Below are 17,500 nucleotides of genomic sequence, written 5' to 3'. Positions count from 1 at the left end.
ATTCCCTGTGGGTTTGTGGCGAGTGTGTGTGGTGTACGCGCGTGCGGGGAGGGGGCGGCGGGACACACACGTGGGGGGGGCACGGCGGGACACACACACACCTCTGCGGAGTGGCAGGAGTTTGTTCTCCAGAATGTCACGGGCGTCCGTGCCCTCATCCATCAGGTCCAGCTTGGTGATCACTCCGATCGTCCGCAGTCCTGCGTGGCACACACACACACGCACGCACGCACATACACACACACACAAATCAGGCAGAGTGAGGCTCGCCACAGACCCCAAGGTACTAAACCCAACCCCAATCAGGCCACAGCCCACCAGTTACCACAGCCACCAGTTACCACAGTTAACCTGTTCACACTGCACCAGTTACCACAGTTAACCTGTTCACTCTGCACCAGTTACCACAGTTAACCTGTTCACTCTGCACCAGTTACCACAGTTAACCTGTTCACTCTGCACCACCACAGTTAACCTGTTCACTCTGTACCAGTTACCACAGTTAACCTGTTCACACTGCACCAGTTACCACAGTTAACCTGTTCACACTGCACCAGTTACCACAGTTAACCTGTTCACTCTGCACCAGTTACCACAGTTAACCTGTTCACTCTGCACCAGTTACCACAGTTAACCTGTTCACACTGCACCAGTTACCACAGTTAACCTGTTCACACTGCACCAGTTACCACAGTTAACCTGTTCACACTGCACCAGTTACCACAGTTAACCTGTTCACTCTGCACCAGTTACCACAGTTAACCTGTTCACTCTGCACCAGTTACCACAGTTAACCTGTTCACTCTGCACCAGTTACCACAGTTAACCTGTTCACTCTGCACCAGTTACCACAGTTAACCTGTTCACACTGCACCAGTTACCACAGTTAACCTGTTCACACTGCACCAGTTACCACAGTTAACCTGTTCACACTGCACCAGTTACCACAGTTAACCTGTTCACTCTGCACCAGTTACCACAGTTAACCTGTTCACACTGCACCAGTTACCACAGTTAACCTGTTCACACTGCACCAGTTACCACAGTTAACCTGTTCACACTGCACCTGTCCTTCTGTCCAACTCTTCACACTGCAGTTACTTTAACCTGTTCACACTGCCTGCTTCTCCCACAACGATGAAGCTGCTCCACACACTAACACACTAAACAGTAATCCACCCACATCACCCACCACTGCTTAGTCTACCCTCACAACAACCGTGGGAATCGTATAGTGGTGTGTACATCTTTGCAATCTTGCACTGTAGTCAGTTTTCATGTTTACTGCTTGTACACCCCACTGTCTCTTCACTGCTGTCCCAAGCAGAAACGTCTGCTCTTATAGCGCTCACACGCCAACGGCTGCTTTCGGCACCAACATACCAAAGAAGGCAGTCATGTAACAACACTAATATATTCCATGGTGGACCGCTGATGGAAGGCGGCCTTGAGCGCTGGGATTGAGGGCGCCCCCTACTGTCTGGAGGGAGAGAGGCTCCCTACCCTGCGGGTCCACTTCCTTGGCGATCTTGAGGGCGTCGGAGTTGGCCAGGTCGGTGTTGGCCGGCGTGACGGCCAGGATGAGGCAGCTCTCCTTGGTGATGAACTGCATCAGCATCTCTCGGATCTGGTACTCGATATCTACGGGCTGGTCGCCCACGGCAACCTTGGTCATGCCTGGCAGGTCGATGAGAGTCAGATTCAACACTGCGAGAGAGAGAGAGAGAGAGAGAGAGAGAGAGAGAGAGAGAGAGAATGGAAACAGAAAGGGAGATGAGACCGAATGAGATTTATAGACAGGGAGAGAATTAAACAAAGAAAACGGATTGACATTTTGAAAACACTTGTTCCCCCTTCAATGCAGCAGATCTCGGAAGATAACGCACAAGTACGCATGAGTGGATGTGCGTGTTGGTTACCGTTGGGTGAGTAGACCCTCAGGTTGATGGGAATGGAGGAGATGCCCTTATTTGAGCCCGTCAGCCTGTCTGTCTCCGCCTCGATCTCCATCCGAACCTCATCAAAGTCCACAAACTTCTTCCCCTTGCAGTGTAAAAACTCAGCATACTCTGCTCAGCACACACACACACACACACACACACACACACACACACACACACACACACACACACACACACACACACACACGCCATCAGCCTTGGAGATGCACGTTATGGCAGGTCAAAATCAATACTGCTAAATGTTATCACGTGCACTTAAATTTTCAGATCTTTACATCGATCATGCATGTTCGTTAAAATAAACAATTGCGGAATCCGTAAATAGTTTTGTTTTTTATTATTATTATTTTAAGAAACACTTAATATGAAACAATTTCACTCGAAATATTGTTTGGCCACTGTATGCAATTTATTAGCAAAACAAAATATCATAGTGCCTACCATTTGTGTGCATGCATGTGTGTGTGCGCATGTATGTGTGCATGTGCATGTGTGTGCATGTATGTGTGTGTGTGTGTGTGCATGACTGCATGTATGTGTGCGTGTATGTGTGTATGTGTGTGTGTGTGCATGTGCATGTATGTATGCGTGTGCATGTGTGTGTGTGCATGTGTGTGCATGCGTGTGCGTGTGTGTGCGTGTGTGTGTGTGTGTGTGCATGTGCGTGTGCGTGTGCATGTGTGTGTGTGCATGTGTGTGTGCGTGTGTGTGTGTGTGTGTGTGCATGTGCGTGTGCGTGTGCATGTGTGTGTGTGCATGTGTGTGTGTGTGTGCATGTGTGTGTGCGTGTGCATGTGCATGTGCGTGAGTGCCAGTGCCCTCACCGGCTATATTGTTGATCAGCTGAAGGATGAGTGGTCTCCGGGTGACGATCCCTGAGCCACGGGGGAGGAAGTCCCTGCGTAGACAGAGGGACAGCTAGAGATCAACAACCACACCCTCTTACGTCCTACGTCTGGCTAAATCATGTTGCATTCATGTTCTAAAGCAGGCTGGATGGAGGGGGAGACCCCCCCACACTGGCGGAGAGGGCAGAGGAAGAGGAGGAGGAAGAGGAAGAGGAAGATGTGACAGCCACTCCTGGAGCTGCCCATACCAGTCATGCCAGATTTGCCTCCTTCCCCGAAACCACTGAATTATTCATGAAGAGGAACAAATCAACAGTCATTTCCGTCCCTTCAGAGTATCTATCAGCATCAAAGCAAATATCACACACACACACACACACACACACACACACACACACACACACACACACACACACACACACACACACACACACACACACACACACACACACACACACACACAGATGGTGCCCTGCCATTTGCATGAATGGATTTTAAAACACAGTCTTTGGAGGCTAGCATACTGGCTCACACGTCTCATGACAGATCTTCAAAAAACAAAAAAAACAAAACAAATTTTCAGTTGCCAGTCGATGGCCTTTTCTTTTCTTTAAGTGTGATCCAAGCCGAGCCTGGATCACCACTGCGTGCGACAAAATGTCAAATCTCCCTGCAGCGCCAGGCTGCTGTGATCACACGTGGTTTTAGCCAATTTCACTCCAAACAAGAAGAGTGAAGAACCCAGCAGTTATCCAATTAGCACCGGACCAAACCAGGAGGGCCACCATCACACAGCAGAGACGTTTCAGATCCGGTCTACATGAAAACAGAAACGGGCCCAGAATTTGCCCTTGAGGAACTCCAGCCCAGAGAGGGAGAACAAAGCCTGTCGTATGGGCTTTGATGTGGTCGGGTATGGTTTAATATAGTATTTAATATCCTTCCCAACAAGGAAGCCAACTCATTACATGAGGAAGACCACTGATGAAGATGAAGCAAATGGCTGAAGTGTGTATTCAGGTGGATGAACACATACTGCAGTCATCACCCGGCCGGGCTGAGACTCTCAGGCTCTGCTTTTTCACCTCAGCTGGGATACGTCAAAGTCTGAGCTGCCTCCCGGCCGAGCTGCCCGGCTTCTGCCCCAGATTATTTGGCCCACGTAATGCAAACTGCCCCAGTTGGACAGGAGCGCTAACGGGTGAAGGGCAACACTGGCGGCTCAAACTGGGAAAGACGAAGGGGGGGGGCATATACAGACGAAGCCCACAGGAACCAGAGTGAAAGGAAGGGGGCAGCAGCACACAGAGATCTTCCACAGGCAGAAAGATGGAGAGGCAGGAAGGGAGAGATCTGGAGGAGAAGAACTCGGAAGAGAGGAGAGAGGAGGCGACATCATGCCACAGAGAGAGAGAGAGAGAGAGAGAGAGAGAGAGATGGCATCAGCAGTCATTAAAGTAGTTTCCGGTTACACACACCCTTGCACTACACCTATGTTGACATCTGATCTGTCGGGACACAAACACACATCAATGGAAAACGACTGCGTAGGCCTGTCACGATAAAATTTTCAGAACGATATATTGTCCCAGAAATTATTGCGATAAATAATAATAGTCATTTAAAAGAATTAAAATGGATCCATGCGGCGAAAATTACGTAATCGCGGTGGCTCCACCCGTGCGAGAGGGCCTCGCGCGCTGTCGATTTGCGAGGTAGTGCACCTCTCAAATTTTGTAACTTCGCTCTCGCCGAGCCTCAGCGCAATGAACAAAGTCATGTTTGCAGGGTTCATACACCTTTATAAGGTAGAATTCAAGCACTTGTACGTCACTTTCAAGGTCCATTTCAATATTTCCCAGCACGTTAAACTTAAGTAAAATATTTATACATATACTCGAAATGATTTGAAATAATTCGCTTTATATCACATTATTTAATGGTTGTTTATTTTCAAAACACCAAATCTTAACGTTCTCTCATGTTTCGTCCTGGAATTACAAGAGGCTCGTATAACGTAATACAAGAAAACTCCTCAATCAGACAGTTATTTGTTGTGAAATTAACAAATTCCAGCACTTTTCAAACCTGAAACACAAAGCAACATTAAAATTCGTCAGGTAAATGTTCATTTCCCCGTTTTTAAGGGTTATTTCTTTATACTACCACATATCGTTTCGAACAACACCGCAAAGAATGTGATGCGACAAGTATAAACGCTTCCACCGTTCGCGGAGGTTGGCGTGAGGTGGGCGGAGTCACGCGCTACAGTCACTATAATAAACAACCATTAAATAATGTGATAAAAAGCGAATTATTTAGAATCATTTTGAGTCCAATTAGCCTCAAATACGTTCGCGAGCTAACACATCTCCACCAGTGTGTGTGGAGGCACCGTTATTGACGCATACGCTCTCCGTGTACTGCACTCATTTCCTAACCGGTAGATGTCAGTCTCTGATCACAGATTCGTCTTCCCTTAAGGGGGGAGGGGGGTGCGAGAAAGCAGCACTGCGTGCTAACGTAGTTGCAGTTTATTCTCATGTAAACAAATTTGCGCGGAAACCCAATGGCCAATTATCAACATCTGCAAAAATGATTGCGGTTTTAAAAATTATCGTACGATAAGTCGATAATGTAATTATCGCGACAGGCCTATGACTGTGCATGATGTACAGAACAGCAGACTAGATCACAGTAGAATCACCAGTGAATAAAATAGCATGAGGTTAACTAATCCTCTCTCCCTGTCACTCACACACACTCACTCTCTCTCTCCCTGTCACTCACACTCGCGCGCGCGCACGCACACACACACACACACACACACACACACACACACACACATTCCTTGTCTCTCCCTCACACTCTCCCCATCACTCTCACACTCACTCTCCCTGTCTCTCAAACACACTCACTCTCTCTCTCTCTCAAACACACTCACTCTCTCTCTCTCTCCTTGTCTCCCTCACACATTTCCTCTCTCTGTCCCTGTTTCTCTCTCTCTCTCTCTCTCTCTCTCTCTCTCTCTCACACACACACACACACACACACACACACACACACACACACACACACACACCCCCCCCCAGGGAAAACAAAGGCGGATGGGCTTGTGTTCATTATTCATGAACTGTAAATGATAGAGGCTGAACAGACTGTGTATCATATCATCTATTATGTATGCAGGAGCAACCGAGGACCAGAGAGAGGGAGGGGGGGAGAGAGAGAGAGAGAGAGAGAGGGAGAGAGAGAGACGGAGAGAAAGGGGAGGGGGGAGAGAGAGAGAGAGAGACGGAGAGAGAGGGGAGGGGGGAGAGGTAGAGAGAGAGACGGAGATAGAGGGGAGGGGGGAGAGGTAGAGAGAGAGAGAGAGACGGAGATAGAGGGGAGGGGGGAGAGGTAGAGAGAGAGAGAGAGAGAGAGAGAGAGAGAGACGGAGATAGAGGGGAGGGGGAGAGGTAGAGAGAGAGAGAGAGAGAGACGGAGATAGAGGGGAGGGGGGAGAGGTAGAGAGAGAGAGAGAGAGAGAGAGAGAGAGAGAGACGGAGAGAGAGGGGAGGGGGGAGAGGTAGAGAGAGAGAGAGAGAGAGACGGAGAGAGAGGGGAGGGGGGAGAGGTAGAGAGAGAGAGAGAGACGGAGAGAGAGGGGAGGGGGAGAAGTAGAGATAGAAAAACAGTGCAGGTCTGCCGTGTTCTGCTCTGCATGAGATTCTCCCAGTAAGGAGGGAAAACAACCGCCTCCCCTCATTATCTCTACATGACAACACTGCCATAGCAACATGACAGTGCTCAAGTTATAGCCCAGACACTACAACACGCTCCCTAAAGGCTCTGGCGAAACGCGAGCTGCGTTCTCTATGTGCTCCGCTCAGACACGCCGGCTTCCAGACGCACGCGCGCGCGCGCGCTCACATCTCAGTCTACACCGTCTTCCTCTACTAATCATTCATGGCCCTTTCTACTCCACTTTCTTCAGCAATGTGCCACAAAAAGACACCGATCAGGCCACGCCCTCCAACTCCCACAATCCAATCAGTCTGAAGATCTCCAGCTGAAGCCCCCGCCCACGGCGTGCAGAGCAAATGAGATAACGGCCTCGCCCCAAACCAACTTGCAAAGCGAGATACGAGTGCAGTGCTGATGCCCTATGAACAATGACATCTGCCCTACCACACGTAGCCGAGGCCTCTCCGTTAACACAGCACAGAGTGCGTCAGCAGCTCATAAATAGGAGAAAACAGTTACGGATTAATGAGCCACATCAAGATCACGCTCAGCTGCTCTTCAGCATGACGCAGGCCATTTTAAAATAAACCTATTATTAATTTAACATTGAATTCTCCCGATACAGCAGCAAAACTTACATATATATACCCACAAAGCCAGTATTTTCTCATGCAACGACATGCTTGCACTTTTGTCTGCCTGCTTCAGCTCCACGAAGACAAGAACGTAGCTCAGAAACCAAGAGAAGCCAATCAGAGTGTGCGAGTTCCCGTTTAATATCAGACATGCTGTCTGGTAGAAGAGGACAAGACAAAGACATTCCAAGAAACAACCTTGTAATATATGAATATGGTAAATTCCCTAAATAATACCCCCCAACATCACCAAGCAGCGTTGTTAGAAGCTGCATTACATAGCTGCTGCCAGACGATCCACTTTCAATTTTAAAATAAGGTTTTTTCCATTTCAACAAGTGTCATTTCACGTTGTACTGAGAACCTTATAGTCACGACGTTGTTATGCTTTACCCAGCTTGTTTGGACACCTTTACGCAACACTGCAAACTGCAGGAAAACCTGAAAACCCAGATGTGCAGGACCTGGGCTGCACAGGCCCGCGACGTGGTCCAAGCGGCAAACACACGCAGTGTGGGTTCATTTATGCATGTCTGTCCAACGAGCTCATGGCAGAGAGTCATGACACGTTTTTTGTGTGATAATCCCACAGCTGTTTAAATGTTTAGCGCCGCGGACAAAAAAAAAGAAAAAGACAGGTTGTGTCGATCACACGCGCCACTGCGCGTGAAGTGCACGGAGAGATGGCCGCCTTTGAAGGCGCGTGAGCGAGCGCGCGCACTCACGAACAGCTTTTCTTTCACTTTGCAATACGGCTTCTCTTTCCGCACGCACACGTTTAAGGTAGAGGCAGGACTCCTGCTCGGAGCTCGGCTAGCCTCCGTCTGGAGGAACGCCGAGCTGGGCACACGCTTGTCCGTCGGGACTGAACTGTTAGTTGCTCCCCATTGATATGTATTATGTTACTGGGTCACATACCGGTGAACCGCAGAAATTACGCAAGATAAATGCTTGTAAGTTGTGTCGGTTGAAACGAGGTTCAAATACCGAAGGGAAATACAACCTCAGTTCACCCAGGTCAGCAATACGCTCCTTGTGAAGGACAGATTGGCTCCAGGCCTTCTGCACACTGTGTCAGACTTAAACTCCACAAGTGCCATGTTTGGTAGGTAAAGCATTAATTTATGAGAGATTTCTAGAACATATTGGCCGGCTGTTAGCTGGTGTTCATCGTGTGTAGCACGATACCTCCACCCCTGTGTGTTCTCCTTATGGGGGTGTAATGACTTCCTTTTAGGGATATTCCAGTGGTCAAGGTAACCTTTATTATCCCCAAAAGGGGCATTTTGGTCAGCAATCAACACCATGCAGTATAGCACAAATAAGCCAATCAGAAAAACAAATCCCATCCAAAAGACCAGTAACCACAAGGACAAATAAAGCCTGAAATATGTTAGTCCTGTATCATGGCAACCTAAATCTGTAATCAGAAGGAAGCGGCCTGAACCTCCAGAACAAGTGGTGTCAGGGGTCAGCGGCAGTCAGTGGGCTGGTGTTACGGCTCTGACTCCGTGACCTCAGGAGAGGTCATTCACGTTCACACCTGCTCATTCAATGCTCCCTCCAACAATTCCTTCCAACGTACTCCTGTTTACACTAAAGAATAAGAATAAAACCGATTTAAACCGCAAACTGATCTCAAAACCATGAAGCAAACCCCATCTGATCAAAATGTCAAAATGCCACCGATATGGTATGGGATAATATCTCCCCAATGTGATTCTGTGCTCAACTTGTATGAAGTATGGAGATCCTCACACCAATGTGATAAGTGATTTCAATAACAGTTGGACAGTTCCATTAAAGTGAGCAGCCGTAACCAGGTTTGTGTGTCGGAGAGAAAGCCTAGCAACAGAAATCAGAATAATGGTGACACACTTGCACACACAGCTCCTCCTCAGAGAACACGACGCTGCCATCACAACCAGTACTCTGTCCCTCACACCATTGTTACTTGTGCGAGGTGTGTGTGTACGTATGTTCCCTGTGAACAAAAACTACAGTGCGTCATATGAAATCAAACGCTACCATGGCCATCGCTGGTGGAGGAACAATCAGCTAACTGTGTAAAGGCCACGTAAAGTTAACGACCGCGTAAAGTTTACGGCGGCGTAAAGTTAACGGCTGTGTAAAGCTGACGGCCGCGTAAAGCTAACGGCCAAGGCTGCTAGCTACCGCTGCGTTCTCCAAACCCTTTCAGATGCCGGCCGTCGTGAGAGGGGAAGAAGATGAAACATCTTTTAACACGTGAGAAAAAAGAACAAGAAAAAGCCTGTGTTGTTCCGGGTCCCAATTCTGTAGTCTAATAAACGGTTTGAAACTGGATGGAGACCAAACTGTGCCCAGATGCGTTTGGGTTTAGGGTTGTGTTTGTTTATTTTGCTTTGCTTCTCATCCAAACCATGCAGGCTGTGTTCGAGAAGGAAACGGCCTTTACTGGTGTTTTCTGAGGCTGTGATCACACTCTCCGCAGGACAGAGAGGTGAATGAGAGCGCAAGATGACTCACGAACAAAGACCGCCCGCACTGAAATGGCACCCTTTGAAAACAAAAGAAACCAACAGAGGACCACCTACAAAACTAACACAACAGAGTATTTACACGTTGAGTTACAGTATTTATCTACATTACTCCTCCTTGCACAGGAGAGATGCAAAAACAAAAACAAAAGTCACCGGTTCTTCTCACTCACTCGTAGGGAAAGAAAGTGGCCCATTGGGATTTGGAAATTCAGGCTTTCAGCTGGTGCCTACTGGTGATCTGTGAAGATCTCTCTGCTGGGAAGAGATGTTGCGTCTGCTTATACCTGGAGTTGGGATGCTGCATGCTCATTCAAATGCATGTCTCAAATTTTTCAGGGTTTTGTCATGCACACCCACTCCCCACCCACAAGGACCTGCTTACCAGAATGTCTAGTATGAAGCTTGAAGACTTGTTTTTGAAGTTTTGCATGCATTCACATGCAAACTCTAAGCTCTGTGGCCTATATTGACAGCACGTGCACCAGGCAGTTCCCAGCTTTACCCTTGGCATGCGGGAAGGCATGTAGGTTAAACATGCCAGCGTACATGGGGCGTGCCTCTCTCGCAGTTGTTCAAAAGACACAAAAAGCTAAACCTGCTTAGCAGGCTGCATTTGAAGCCACTGGCCATGCGATGATCCCCCCCCCCCCCCCCCCCTCTCCCACGCCTGGGCTTTAATGGCAAAGTGTACAATAGCTGATAATCACCACTTAAAGGCAGGAAGGATGACCAAGTTCTGTGATCTAATGCTTTACCTTGGAGAAATGGCACGTTTTAAAACCAAAAGAGGCCAAATCATTTGCGAGTCCCAGACCCCTTGCAGAAATAGTCACAAAATTCATCATCATTATCATCTGGAAAATCTTCAGACAGCGCAGATGTACAGATGAAAACAAGATAGGAAATGACTGCTGGAAGGCAAGGGGCCCCTGGAGGCAGTCATGGTAACACTCGTGCGTCAGCCTGACCTCCTGCCCCCTCTCCAAGAAATCATGGTTGGTTGGAAAGGCCAGGAGTGAATCAGCTGCTCTTTATTGAGATTGTGGCAGCCACTGCCGTCTCGTCTGGGCGTGGTCCTCACAAACGAAGGTCGAGCCCACAGCGTTCACCTGTTAGACGACGAAGGTCAGGCGCACATGCAGTGCCCTCGGACTCTGCCGTAATTCTTTAGGAAGGCGGGCTGACAAACACGTTTATGTGAGAGTCACAAATGCATGAATATATGAAACAATATTCATGAGTCTCCCATGAATATATGAAACAACAGTCAGAGTCTTTCAGTTTTGAAAGCCTCCAAAAATGTATCGTAATGTAAACTACCTGTACTCACAATAGATTCTTGTTGAATTGTTACAAAATTTAAATAATCTCTACTTAATATGACCAACATTTGCTGTAAATCAACCAAGCGCTACACAGAACGGGGGCGGAAATGTTACAACTTAAAACCACATTTATACAGTCTGTGAAGCAGCTACAAATTCCAGTAGTAGGATACTAGGGTTATAAAGATCATATGCCACTTAGAAAGAGATAATTAATCTAAATTAATAAACTTGATTAATCATAATCAAGTCAGCATCAGATTCCACTTCCGTATTTTGTTACTAAGCCAGCACTTTCGAGGCCAGCAGCAGGCCACCTCCAGTTTCCTTCACACTCATTCTGTCGTTCACGGTCTGCTTCCCCATTTCACGCTCGGCCGCCTCGAACCCCATTTCATCACCGCCGCTGTGAGCGCGCGTCCGCTTACGCCAACCGCGTAACTCACGTCCGTGAGCGCGCATCCGCTTACGCCAACCGCGTAACTCACGTCCGTGAGCGCGCATCCGCTTACGCCAACCGCGTAACTCGCGTCTGCGAGCGCGCATCTGCTTACGCCAACCGCGTAACTCGCGTCTGTGCATGGCGAGGTCCTTGAGGATCGATCAAGCCAACGGCAGCAAAAAATACAGTTCAGACGTAATTGGGGTGGCGCGTATGATTTCATAAAGTTGAAAACGGCCGTCAGGGAGTGGTTTGGCGAGCTGCTTTAGTGAATATAGTTCAGAATTATTAGTCGTGAAGTTGGTATTTAATAATGGACAAACCTGCCGACGAAATTTTCCAACACCGAGCTCTTTCCGGCGCTCTGTCCGCCCACCACGGCGATCTGCGGCAAGTCCAAGTTGCAGCTTTGGCCGATGGAACTGAAGGCGTCTTGAAGTTTATTGATCAGGGGGATCAGCTCCTCCATCCCCCGGTTCCCCATGGCGGAGTGCGACCTCTCTCTCTCCCGACGCAGGGACGCGAGGTGCTCGGGTTACTTCCAAGTGTTGAGTTCCTCCCTTCAAACAGTTTCACTCATCGGTCCGCCACTGGAAAAGCACCTAAATAACTCGAGGACCCTCGAGGGCTGTTGGCTGGCGACACGCGTTACGGCGTAAACATTGAAATCGGTCGATTTATCTGCAGTCAATCGGCGTTAAAACTCACAAAACAAAACTTCCAGCAACCATCCGGTCAGGCGACACCGACCTCCACCGGTGACTTCGGTCCCGCCTCCTGTCAATTGAGAGCCTGGACGCTCATTGGTCCTTCCGGCCGTTTCCCCGGTACATTTCGGACGTTGATTGGATTGCTCCTCGTTCGGAGTTTCAACTGAAGAAGGCGTGTGCAATGCGATTGGTTAAATGACGTGTCAATCATTTATCAGCGCAGCGCACTGTCGACGTAGGAAGCTACGTTCCTATTAGAAATAAAAGTAAATACAGTGGCACACAAAACACATGTTTTCTTATGTTTTATGAACTTATTTCGTAAACGTTTTGGTGGAAGAATCAATATAGGCCACCGAGATACATGTACAAACGTATTTATATCCTTATAAATAATTCCTCCGTTGAGAAGTGTTGTTAAATGTTCAAGTTTTTTTTTTTTTTTTTACTAATTTTTCTGTTTCCATGTCCCTTGATGTCAATAACGACATTCGACTGCAACGTTTCTTGACTGCAATCAAATATATTTTTATTTATATTTCAAGCCTACTCCAAAAAGCTTTTTTAAAAAATACTTCCTGGTATAATTCACGTGGCGTCACCGTCAACAAGACTTTCAAAATGGCGGCGCCCGTAGCGGAGGGCGCCACATGCGATCATCTCCCATCTGATATGGCTGCTGCTAAATCGATCGCATCCGCCGCTCCGCTGGCGCTTCGCGTTTTAGCGGAGTGTCCGGTGAGCAAGGCACGAGCATGTATTCTTACACTTCCTCACGGCGTTGTTAATACGCCGGTGTTCATGCCGGTAGGCACCCAGGGGACTCTGAAAGGAGTCACTGTGGACCAACTGGAGGACCTGGGCTGTCAAATATGTCTTGGTAACACCTACCATCTGGGCATGCGACCGGTACGTGAGGAACCACACCAACACGAACCCCAAGTTATGCTTGTGAGTTATGAGTAGGTCCGTTTTTTGTCTACTCCTTTAAGTTTAGTGTCTATGTTTTTCAGGGTCCAGAGTTGATTGAAAAAACCAATGGCTTACACGGTTTCATGAACTGGAAAAGAAACCTTCTGACGGTAAGGTCATTTTTCTGCCTTGATTGTGTAACCCTAATAAAAATGTTATTAGGACCTAGATGTGTATGTTAGATGTGCCACATATCATCCTTGAGTGGTGGCATGCAAGTTTGGACATGGCAGCGTTCTGTTATAAAGAGTGTTTTTAAAAACCTATAAAAAAAGGATCAATTTTTTTCATCCTGATTCAAAAGTTTAAGCCATTCGATCCCGTTGATCCTGCCAATTGAAATGAAAGGATCCTTTTTTCCACCAATTAAATGGAATGTTAAACTCCTGTGCCATTTTTTTCACATGCTCCGGCCAGGACAGTGGAGGTTTTCAGATGGTGTCCCTGGTGGAGCTGTCCGAGGTGACGGAGGAAGGAGTTAAGTTCCGCTCTCCTTATGACGGCAGGGAGATACTGCTCACCCCTGAGCAGTCCATCACCATACAGAACAGCCTCGGTACAAGCTCCGCCCACATAGATCACCTCTCTATTGGCTTACGCTCAGCACACTTGGTCAAAGCAATCCCGCGTCAGCTTTGCAGATCTTTAATGAATGCTAGTTGCATCACCTTTAATTCACTATTTTTGACATTAGCATTTTAGAAAAGCATGTTTCAAATCTCTCGCTTCCACCGTCAGGTGTGAATTAATGTCCGACCCGTTGCTCGAGTGCGTGTTTTCTTCGTGGCACTTGTCCAGGCTCGGATATCATGATGCAGCTGGACGATGTGGTCAGTAGCACAGTGACGGGTCCGAGGGTTGAGGAAGCCATGCGCCGTTCTATTCGCTGGCTGGACCGGTGTGCTGCGGCCAATCGGAACCCTCACCGGCAGAACCTGTTCGCCATTATCCAGGGCGGCCTAAACGCAGAGCTGCGCAAGGCGTGTTTAGACGGTACCAGAACCCCGCCGCAATCTGAAGTCATTAAAATAACACCGTATTGGGGGGGGGGGGGGGGGGGGGGGGGGGTGCTAGCCCATCAAAAGGGCATTTACTGCCAGTGGGTAATTATGCATTCTGTTGCTTTTTCAATATCGATTGAAGTGCTGCTGCTTTCAAAAGCTATCTTGCTGTGATTTTAAAAACATTTCTATTTCTTTCTTTTTAACACCTCGTCCTGTCTGAACAATTGTTTCTGTGGACTAGTGTTAATGTCTGTGGTCTTCACCTGTTAGAGATGATGAAACGAGACGTGGCCGGTTTTGCCATTGGCGGCCTGAGTGGGGGAGAGGAGAAGGATGATTTCTGGAAGATGGTGACTCTGAGCACAGACCACCTCCCCAGAGGGAAACCTCGCTACCTCATGGGAGTTGGGTAAAACCTCCAGCCATGTTCATGCGTGTCACGTTATTGCTACATGTTAATAAGTGTCCTGTTTCACCTGTGGGGTCTTGTGTGCCCTGTAAGATACAGGGCGTGGCACCAGTGTCTTACAGTAGTTATTATGAAATTACCTATTTGCACTCACACGTATCATAAAGGAACAGTTTGATCATAAATGCTAGAATGGCTAACATTAAACCAGTTAACATGATCTCAACTGTTTGCTTGTAATTGTTGCCATTGGCATTGTAGACGAATATTTAGTACATAAACAACTGTAAGCTGCAAGCACACTGAGTAGGTTCAGTGGTCGCTGGCTACTCCATGTGAGTAGAGCTGATCTTGCAGTAGCTTGGTGGCGTGTTAACGTTGCTGATGGTTCTGTGTTGTGCAGCTATGCGGTGGACCTGGTCGTGTGCGTCGCCCTGGGCTGTGACATGTTTGACTGCGTCTTCCCCACTCGAACTGCCGTACGTGTTCTACTATTCCGAAGACTGTTCTACTATTCTAAAGGCTGTTCTACTATTCTGAAGACTGTTCTACTATTCTGAAGACTGTTCTACTATTCTGAAGACTGTTCTACTATTCCGAAGACTGTTCTACTATTCCGAAGACTGTTCTACTATTCCGAAGACTGTTCTACTATTCTGAAGACTGTTCTACTATTCTGAAGACTGTTCTACTATTCCGAAGACTGTTCTACTATTCTGAAGACTGTTCTACTATTCTGAAGACTGTTCTACTATTCTGAAGACTGTTCTACTATTCTGAAGACTGTTCTACTATTCTGAAGACTGTTTTACTATTCTGAAGACTGTTCTACTATTCTGAAGACTGTTCTACTATTCCGAATATTGTTTTACTATTCTAAAGGCTGTTGTACTATTCCGAAGACTGTTGTACTATTCCGAAGACTGTTGTACTATTCCGAAGACTGTTGTACTATTCCGAAGACTGTTGTACTATTCCAAAGGCTATTCTACTATTCCGAATATTGTTTTACTATTCTAAAGGCTGTTCTACTATTCTGAAGAGCCTTTTTTGATGCAGTCCCTTGTGCTTACTCATGCATGTGATCAGTCTCCTCTTGTCATCTGTTTGTCACAGAGGTTTGGCTCAGCTCTGGTCCCCTGGGGCTCGCTGCAGATCAAACAGAAGCAGTACGCCAAGGACTTCCAGCCCATTGACCCTGACTGCCAGTGTGCCACGTGCAAGAGGTGTGACCACCGGGGCGTTTGGTCTTCATCCGCGAGTGCTCTCTCACGGCTTTCATCCTTCAGCACATCGTGTGGTTTTCCCAGACACAGGCTAAGCTGAGACCCGAACAAAAAAAATAGCATAGAAGAGCTGCTCTAGAGGTTATCTGTTGAAGGTCCTTTTGCAGTTTGTTGGTGAGATTTGGTGGAGATTGTAGGCAAAACGGTTTCTTGCTGAATTTCTCTTTCACCGTGATTAAAAGAAAATTGCTTGGCTTGCCCCCTCTGAAACCCGGCAGACACAGCCGGGCGTATCTGCACGCCCTCTTCAAGAGCGACACCGCAGCCATGCACCACATCACCATCCACAACATCTCCTACCAGGTACTGGCTGCACCTGTTCATGTGGGGAGCCCATCCTACTTTTTACCGTTTCTCTTCTTGGGTATATATAATCATTTGTTATATATGTTAGGACACTTGATCAAGTTTTTTGTAAGTTGGCATCAAGTTAATGTGTTGATCTTCCATTAATATTGTAATTTGCCAGATAATCACTTAGTAGAGCTGGCCTGTTCCATTTAGACTAACATAATCTTGGTTTATTTGGCCATGATCAATGGCCACAGGACAATCATATGCACCAGACATGCTCACGTCACACAGCAAAGCATTCTGTGATTCGTCAGATGGCTTGGTATCGTGATACAAATGAGAAAACGATATATCACACAGCCCTAAGTCCATGGCAGCGTACATTTGTTCTCTAGAAGTGTTGTCCTTTACCTGGTTAGCTCTCATGCATCGGCCAGGCCGTCTACAGTAAATCTCTCTCTCTCTCTCTCTCTCTCTCTCTCTCTCTCTCTCTCTCTCTCTCTCTCTCTCTCTCTCTCTCTCTCTCTCTCTCTCTCTCTCTCTCTCTCAGCTGACCCTGATGCGTTCGGTGCGTGAGAGTATCATAGAGCAGCGTTTCCCTGAGTTCGTGGCCAGCTTCATGAAGAGGATGTTCCCCTCACGTCAGCAGTACCCCGGCTGGGCTGTGGATGCTCTCGCATCGGTCAACATCACCCTGGACTGACGTCTCCTGTGAGACATCTACTGTCCTCCTGGAGCGCTGGACTGATGAGAGGAGCCGGCCCTCTTCCTACTGGAGCACCAGACTCTCACCGCTTCACCAAGCGGCTAACGGATGAGCTCCCGACTCATTTCTGCTCCAAACCACTTTATCCTCCTATGTTATAGAACTTGAAACATGCTTTTTTTGCTTTCTGTGACTGACAAAAATATATTAGTAATACAATTTTTAATACATTTTAAAATACTTTTTCTGAAGTTAATGTATTTTAAGAGCTTTAATTTCTTGACTAAACCACAAAACCGTTCTCAACCAATTGTAGATTTGATCTCTACTCATACTTTAGTGATCTTATATTGATTTTAACCAAATGTTCTAACCGTTCATAGGATGTTTTGTGTAGCTGTTCCATTCTTATACTTTTTAGTTTTATTTTATTTTTTATATGTATTTGTTTTGATAGAATTACTTTTATAAAACGTTTCTGGTCGTTATCATTCTAAGTTTTGTAACGGTGATGAAAAGTTAATTTCTTCATGACACACACATAGTTCGACTTTTCTTTCATCTTGTGGCTATTTCCGTTAAATGAGCGCGCGCATATTGTGTTTCGCTTAAGCTGTCAATCACGCAGAATTGATTCGGGGCAAATAAGTGACTCCA

The 17,500-nt window shown here is 47.2% G+C and overlaps 2 protein-coding genes across 14 annotated transcripts in view; one reads left to right on the top strand and one right to left on the bottom strand.

The window, feature by feature from the left end:
• dnm2a (dynamin 2a) overlaps nucleotides 1–12,213 on the bottom strand; it is a 31,601-nt gene extending 19,388 nt beyond the window's left edge. For 5 of the 10 annotated variants that reach the window (XM_077010110.1, XM_077010107.1, XM_077010109.1 and 2 more), the window contains exons 1-5: nucleotides 11,786–12,209; nucleotides 2,786–2,859; nucleotides 1,920–2,069; nucleotides 1,504–1,707; nucleotides 102–200 (exon numbers count right to left, since the gene is read on the bottom strand). In XM_077010110.1, coding sequence (XP_076866225.1) covers nucleotides 102–200; nucleotides 1,504–1,707; nucleotides 1,920–2,069; nucleotides 2,786–2,859; nucleotides 11,786–11,946 — 688 coding nt within the window. In that variant the 5' untranslated portion in view covers nucleotides 11,947–12,209. Of the gene's footprint in view, nucleotides 1–101; nucleotides 201–1,503; nucleotides 1,708–1,919; nucleotides 2,070–2,785; nucleotides 2,860–11,785 lie in introns of all 10 variants that reach the window. The other 5 variants (XM_077010111.1, XM_077010113.1, XM_077010115.1 and 2 more) reach the window with 4 other exon arrangements.
• An 88-nt stretch (nucleotides 12,214–12,301) lies between these two features.
• qtrt1 (queuine tRNA-ribosyltransferase 1) lies at nucleotides 12,302–17,379 on the top strand. 4 transcript variants are annotated; one of them, XR_013131962.1, is made up of 9 exons: nucleotides 12,302–13,081; nucleotides 13,186–13,254; nucleotides 13,562–13,700; nucleotides 13,943–14,137; nucleotides 14,419–14,557; nucleotides 14,961–15,036; nucleotides 15,674–15,957; nucleotides 16,062–16,146; nucleotides 16,688–16,716. XR_013131962.1 is itself a non-coding variant. In XM_077010117.1 (9 exons), the coding sequence occupies exons 1-9, from the start codon at nucleotides 12,638–12,640 to the stop codon at nucleotides 16,838–16,840; spliced, it is 1,410 nt and encodes a 469-aa protein (XP_076866232.1). In that variant the 5' UTR covers nucleotides 12,302–12,637; the 3' UTR covers nucleotides 16,841–17,379. The 4 variants fall into 4 exon arrangements, 2 of the variants coding, with proteins under 2 accessions (XP_076866232.1, XP_076866233.1); XM_077010117.1 differs by having other exon boundaries at nucleotides 15,674–15,783; nucleotides 16,688–17,379; XR_013131963.1 differs by lacking the exon at nucleotides 14,961–15,036 and having other exon boundaries at nucleotides 16,688–16,722.
• Nucleotides 17,380–17,500: the final 121 nt, after the last annotated feature.

This window comes from Brachyhypopomus gauderio, chromosome 6, assembly GCF_052324685.1.
Source record: "Brachyhypopomus gauderio isolate BG-103 chromosome 6, BGAUD_0.2, whole genome shotgun sequence".
NCBI lineage: Eukaryota > Metazoa > Chordata > Actinopteri > Gymnotiformes > Hypopomidae > Brachyhypopomus > Brachyhypopomus gauderio.
Note: the sequence above shows the minus strand (reverse complement) of the source record. Positions and strands in the feature narration are given on the sequence as shown.